The sequence below is a fragment of the Notothenia coriiceps genome, unplaced genomic scaffold (genome assembly GCF_000735185.1).
Source record: "Notothenia coriiceps isolate Sejong01 unplaced genomic scaffold, NC01 NC01_scaffold00004453, whole genome shotgun sequence".
Taxonomy (NCBI): domain Eukaryota; kingdom Metazoa; phylum Chordata; class Actinopteri; order Perciformes; family Nototheniidae; genus Notothenia; species Notothenia coriiceps.
The window spans coordinates 1-7,407 of NW_011337154.1; the positions used below are offsets into that span (position 1 = coordinate 1).

At 43.3% G+C, this 7,407-nt stretch overlaps 1 protein-coding gene across 1 annotated transcript; it reads left to right on the forward strand.

Annotated features, from left to right (window-relative positions):
- Positions 1–2,093: 2,093 nt before the first annotated feature.
- Positions 2,094–7,346, forward strand: nkx1.2lb (NK1 transcription factor related 2-like,b; the record flags this gene model as incomplete). Its single annotated transcript, XM_010767488.1, has 3 exons — positions 2,094–2,135; positions 4,775–4,988; positions 6,621–7,346. Coding segments are annotated over 3 exons (978 nt in total), but the record flags the coding sequence as incomplete, so codon positions are not given.
- Positions 7,347–7,407: the final 61 nt, after the last annotated feature.

Below are 7,407 nucleotides of genomic sequence, written 5' to 3' on the forward strand. Positions count from 1 at the left end.
TGTGTGTGTGTGTGTGTGTGTGTGTGTGTGTGTGTGTGTGTGTGTGTGTGTGTGTGTGTGTGTGTGTGTGTGGGGGGGTGTTACTGTATTAGGTTAGTAAAAAGCAATGATATAAGGTTGAACCTGATCTTTTTGATTTAAACTTGATAATAATCTAATCATGTGAAATATGTTGACATAATACATTTCATTCAAGTTTCAGTTTTTTCAGTGAAGTATTTTTGTAGGCAGCAAGTGTTTTAATTACAATTCTGAACTGAGGTAAAATAGTGTTAAGGGGGAAGATTTTCAATGTAATGATATAATCAATTATAATAATAATTTGCATAATTTGTGTTATTAAATACTGTATATTATAATATTATTAATACAATTATAATTGTTCATGTTCTTTGGTCACAGATTGCCGCATGCACTTCCTCTCAGTAGCAGTGTGTTCACAGTGCTTTATAGTTTTCTTCCACCAGTTAAAATGCTAATATTTCCCAAGGTGAATAAACTGCTGTGATTTAATCTGGTTAATATATTGACTGTTTTAAAATAAAGCCATAAAGCCTCTGGGCGGAAGCAGGAAGTAGATCAGAAGGCTGCCATAATGGGTTTAGCTCTCTGATTGGCTAATCATGTCTCATTGTTTCAGTCATTATTTTGCTCAACTTTTAATTTCTTCCTCCTAAGGATCATTGAGCAAGGCAATTACATGGAGCTGACCTTGTGTATTAGGGCCGGGGAGGAGGACAGGAAATATGTCCCATCTCCCCTTTCTTTTTTTTTATTTCTTCAACAACAATATAAAAAGTGTGGCGTCAGAGCCCCCCCTCTCCTCTGTGGCTGAACATGAGAGTCGACGGAATATTAAGTCCCTAGCATTAGAATAAACACGTCGTGTGTTAAATCAAAATCCAATTCTGTGGTCTATTATTTTCTGGCATAGTAATGACTGTCAAGGATTAGGAATCAATATTTCACTGCAGCGGGGACATTACCGGCTTTATTCAGGCCGTAATTGAGTTTTGAGGAGGCCCTACCCTGGAATCTGCATTCAAGATAAGGCTCGCTCTTTCCTTGTGTGCGCGAGTAAAGCAGCGCAAGGCGACACATCAGCTGCACGTCAATTACACGCGGGCCAGTTAACCTTGGCCCCAGCGCGAGGCCTATACTGTACCTGCTGCGCGAGTGAGCAGCAGCCTATCATAGGGGTGCAGAAAGGAGTCCTAAAACCTGGTAATAAGTAAGCATTTTACCATATCCGGTTCATTTGTCTTGAAGGAAATGGCTCTTTGAATGCCTGAAATAAGGTCAGTGGTTAGCACAAGCGGACGAGATGTTCACGTTTTTGGACATAAAATCCGTCAGTAGCCTAAATACTCACGTTTCAAACACTTTTATCTGTCATAAAAACAGAGATTGTTAATAGTGACTACATGAGATTAGTAGCCTACACGTGATTTGACGAACATTAACCAATTTAAGCTTATTAGTGGTGGTGGTGATGTGAAGTCATGTGACCGTGCTGTAGTTCCTTTATAGTCCAACGTTTTTAACATATTGCAATTACGCTTCGCAAAATGTTTAAATGATAAAAGTGGTGTTTATATGTGGAGTTTATCCTCCTGAAGTATTATAAACATGTCTTGGCCACAGATCTTATTTCCTGCAATACTCAGAAATCCGATGGAGAACTTCCACCCATTGCTCTGTTTGAAATTAGCAATGCAAATGTTTGATGGGCCTAAACAGAACTGGTCACTGCACCTCACCTTCACTCCTGTAAACTATTTCACTTCATTTTGTCAGGGAGAAAAGAAGAGCCAGCGCTCTCCCCCTGTTTCTCCTCGTGCTCGGATAGTGACGGCCCGGATCGCTCCGCGCGCAGCCCCGAGATAATAGACTATTAGTGGAAGTGGGATTCATTTGTAGCCAATTACAAGCCGTAGAGTTGAATAGGAATGCATAAATAAGGAGACACACACACACACACACACACACACACACACACACACACACACACACATACGCACACACGCAAACGCACACGCACACATATATGATAGGCCTATATGATAGTGGGTCCTCGAGGGGCCAGCTAAAAGCCAAAAAAGGCGTTGAGAGAATGGGAGGAGAGCGGGGGCTTCGCTTAACTAATAGAGAGAGGGAGGGGGGGCGAGAGCTAGTTTGAACTATTAGAGAGATAGATCAGTGCCGTCCCGCCTTCAACTCCTGTCAGGCTTCCAGAGCGCGCACCCACCGGTGAGCAGACAGAGCGCGCGGGGCTGGAGGTCGGCACGCTGCTTTTATTGTGCGTGTGTTTGTGTGTGTGTGCGCCGACACGGGATAACGGTACCGTACAGGACACACAGTTTGCCGATCAGCGGAGAGGCTGCGGGGATGCAGAGAGGACAGAAAGTTTGACGGGATCCGGTTCTGTGGAAAACTTCTCCTCACTCTGGATGCTGATGGGTCCCCTCCGCGTCAGAACCACACGGTCCCTTTAAAACGGCTTGGTCCAGAATCTTTCCATTTTTAACCGCTCCTAATTTTTAAACCGGATTCTTGATATATGGGACAGGGACAGTAAAGTGATGAACCGGGACAGATTGGTGCCGGGGCCCGGAGCAGACGGGGTCCAGACTGTGATTAGCCGGGACAGAAGTGCACCGGGGCCCCTGGCGGACGCGGTTCAGCCCGTGATGAGTCGGGACAGAGCGGTACCGGGGCCCGGCGGGGACGGGGTCCAGACCGTGGTGGGCGGGGACAGCATAGACATTCTGGAGGGAGCAGCCGCCGGGGAGAAGCGGCTCTTCTCCAGCGCGGGGGCGGGAGGCAGAGACGCTCAGGCCGGAGAGAACCACTCGGAACCTCCGCCTACCAACCCGGTGTTAGCCCCGCCACAGCAGGTAGATGCACGCAACACCTCACGGGTATTTGGGGGAGAGGGTAGACTCACAGAGAGTGAACAATCCAGACCCAGAAGTAAACAACATCCTGCAACATTCTCTCTCACTCTTTTATTTCCGTTTCTTCTTGCACTATTTGTTTTATGTCTTATAGGCCTACATATTATGTTGCATTGCTGGAGGAGCATGCATTTAAGATTTTCATTTCTATAACTACACTGTAGATGTGCAAATGACCATTAAGCCTTTGAACTTTGAACATATAAGCCTATAAATTGCATTGAAATAAACAGGAAATATGGTAAATTGTTTGCCATGAAAAGCAACAGAAAGTTGAAGTGCAAAAATAACTGAAAATGCCCCGTGGTAAACGACAGAGGGTGTGTAGGCTATGTGTATTTCTTTGTATGACAGCTGTGTTCCTGTGGGCCTGCCGCCATGCAGGCAGATGAGGCCTTAATTAAGACATAGCAGTAAAATGATCCGCCAATTTGCTCTGGTAATGAGATGGGGAAACAATCACAATACCTACAATCAAATGCATTTCTATAAAAGCTCACATAATGTAGTTGTTCCTGCAAACTGTATTGTGATTGAATCCTTAAAAAAAACCTTACAAGTCCACTCTTTCAGAATGATCTGACAGTATTTCCATTTACTTTGAAATGAAATAGCCTATACGAAGAAGATCCAAGATGGTTATAATTGAAAAAGTACTCCTGTTAATTCTAGAAAAATAACCCTACATCCTTGGATTAAATGTCATGATCGTAGATTAGTTTGTGTTTCCTATCTGAACTGGACTATCCCTCTTAATCACACCGAGCTATTGTGTGATTCTTCTTATCATCACATGTTAATAGGCCCATGGGTCCAACCCGCATGCTCCCTGGGATTATTTCAAGGGAGAAATTATAATATTATTAATGTGGGATTATTCATGTCGACATGCTCCAGACTGGCCTCATTAATTAATGAATGATCCTAATCTGTTATCTACTCCATGCACTCGGCCGCCTTTTGGGCTTCACATAAATCTTCTGGATATAAACTCAGGGTTCATATATATATATATATCATATAAACATGGGGGACACACACAGGGTTAAACTCATGCAAGGATTTGTGATTTTTTTGGAAATCATAAACCTGTGTCTTCATTCAACTTCAAAGTGTCTCTTAATGTCTTCTCATCCTGACTAACACGAAGAAGAGTTTACTTCCTTTTATCCCTTCAACATGAGAACCATATAAATAAAATGGGATTGATTCGTTCGCCCTCTGATACCTATTGACCGCTACATATTGGAAATAGGAAATGTGTTTGATTTGTGGTCATGTTGTGTGTGTTCGCTTTATGAACACACTTTAGCGCCGTTTGATTGGCTGTTCGATACCCGATTTACACATAGGAGACACATGTAGTAAAGTGTATTTCACGGGCCATATGACATTTATTACAATGATTATTATTAGCCTACTATTATTTGTATTATTATTATTATTATCATTATTATAAGTAGTAGTAGGCTAGCAGTAGTAGTAGCCTAGTAGTAGTAGTAGCCTAGTTGTAGTAGTAGTAGTAGTAGTAGTAGTAGTAGTAGTAGTAGTAGTAGTAGTAATAGTAGGCCTAGATGTAGTAGCCTAATACTAGTATGCTATTATTATAATTATAATAATAATAATAATTATTATTATTATTATTATTATTATTTATTTTTGTATTATTATTAATAATAATAATAATAATAATATTAACATTATTATGACGAGTAGGCTATTATAAACAATTCAAAATACAAAATAATCGATAATCCAATATCTGCAGCTCTTACTCTCTAGCTGTCAATGAATAATTCCAATGCGTTATTCTCCAGGGCCCCACCGGGCACCGGACCACCTCTTTCTCCGTGCTGGACATCCTGGACCCGAACAAGTTCACGAGCTGCCGAAGACAGCAGCACGCCAGCCAACGGGGTGAGCGCGAGCTGAGCGCGTACGGAGCGGAGAACCGGAGAGGAGGAGCGGGGGAGCGCGAGCCCAGTGTGGAGTCGGCTAAAGGCTGCTACGTTGCGGAGGAATACCAGAGCAGTGAGTCCATTTTACGGATCTACCTTTAAAGGCTGCTCCATCATGTTCCGTTAATGTTTTCCCGCCAGTCGCCGCCGCTCTTTCTCCGTCCAAATGTCTTCAAGCTTACATTTTCTGAAGTAATTCAGCCTTTTAAAACATGGATTTCGTTTACCCAAATCTTTATCTGTGTGTGTTTATTTTTTATTGTTTTGATTTGAGTATTTAACTGTAAAAATATATTTAGTAATTGTAGGTAAACCTGTCTTCATTACGCCAAAGCTCACATTAAGTAGATTTCGTTTTTAATCGGGGTAGTAGTTGTTTGTGTGAGATAACTTTTGTTAAACTATTCTTTTCAATGTACTACATATAGACTTTCCTGATTTGTTGATAGTAGGCTATAACTGTTAATCCTGATGGAATGTATTTGTTTTTTTAAAACAAAACCTTCTGATCGAAAGTTAAAGTTCGTTCTCGATCGAAGAAAAAGAAACGCATCGCCTTAAATTGAAGCTCCGGTAAAAAAAAAAAAAAAAAGCACGAGGTGTATACGGCTCGTGCGTGTGGGATGAGTAATACTGTTAGAATATCTGTCTCTGTATTTTTTGTGTGTCACACATTTCATTCGTGTGTTAAATGAGTCCGGTTCATGGATAATGTTTACCCGTTGCGTGTTTTCTCTCCTCTACTATTTCGTTTTTTGCTATTCCTGACCTGTGATAAATACACAGCAGTCAAAACACATTCGAAGACAATAAAATATACACTTTCCTATACAATCCATTTTAAAATGTTTGCACTCAATGATAAAAAAATTGAAGGATTTGAATAAAAGGGTGTTGATAATTACACTTAAAATGGGACAAAGAAGTCTTATCAACTCATGTTGAGACTTTAAATGTTGGTTTCAGGCTGCAGTGAAGAGTAGTTACATATTATGGAATATTTAAATATCAAGGTCCTCATTGTTAACACATTTATATTCAAATTCATTCAAATGATTTCTGTACGTTTTTTGTCATCAAGCATTATGTAATATTAACAGCATGTCTATGCCCAACTGTAAACTCTGTGAGTCAGACAGAATATTGTGAAGTATGATTGGATTCAAATATATGAGATCTTAGTTTTTAACACACCAAACCCTTGACTAAAATGTCCATTTCATTATCAGCTCGAACATTAATGATTACAAAAATAAAACAAATATCTGGCCAGTCAAAAATAACTAACGGGCTATTAGTGAAAAACAAACTCATTTTTGGTAGCACACCATAGCATAATGCAAACTGTAATGTTAAGGGCTTATGAGTGTCCTGTAGCTTTAATATTTACTATTGTGAGGTATATTATTATATATATATATATATATATATATATATATTAGGGAGTACAGGCCTCAGTGATTTTTATTGTGTCACATTTTTTGCACTGCCAAGTTAATTTAAACGACGACGTTGTCTTGTCAAATATACTGTTGCCATCTCATTTACACTATTTAACACTAGGAAAAGACTGAGCCAAGGGGCCTCGGGCCCCTCAGGCCCCCGCATCTCTGTGTGACTTTCATTTACCAATCACCACTAAAGCTCAATCTTAAAATTAAAGGCTCTGACTATAAATCTGACCTGGTCTTTGTTGTGTTTCCAGAGGAAGGCTTTGTGTTCAGGGGCCAGGACGAGGAAGAGGACTACCACAGAGCAGGGAGCCCCGACTCTGAGGCCGCAGACGCGCCCTACAGCAGCGAGGAGAGCAGCTCCGCTCTGCCCTCCAACGGAGACAGAGAGGGGGGCCAGCAGGGTCACCAGGACCCCGACAGAGACACCAAGAGCCCCGCGGGCCAGAACACCGATGGCCAGAGCAACGGGAGCCAGGGCTCGCAGGGGAAACCCAAGAGGAAGCGCTCCGGCTCGGACTCCAAGTCGGGGAAGCCCCGCAGAGCCCGGACTGCCTTCACCTACGAGCAGCTGGTGTCGCTGGAGAACAAGTTCAAGTCCACGCGGTACCTGTCGGTGTGCGAGCGCCTCAACCTGGCCCTGTCGCTGTCCCTCACCGAGACCCAGGTCAAGATCTGGTTCCAGAACCGCCGCACCAAGTGGAAGAAGCAGAACCCCGGGGCGGACACCTCTGCCCCCACCGGTGCAGGGGGCGGAGGATCAGGGGGAGGAGGCATGGGGAGCCTCAGCCCTCTCAGTCAGTCCCCCCCGTTAGGCGGGCACCTGGCCATGCACAGCTACGGGGGCCACCACCACCACCACTCCGCCGGCAGCCTGGTCCAGCTGCCCTTCCTCACCGCCAGCCACGTCCTGTCCCCCTTCATGCTGGGGACACAGAGCTACGCTGCCCCCGCCTTCTACAGCACACACCTGTAGACCTTCGCACACACACACCCACCCCCACCCACCCACCCACACACCCACACACACACACACACACA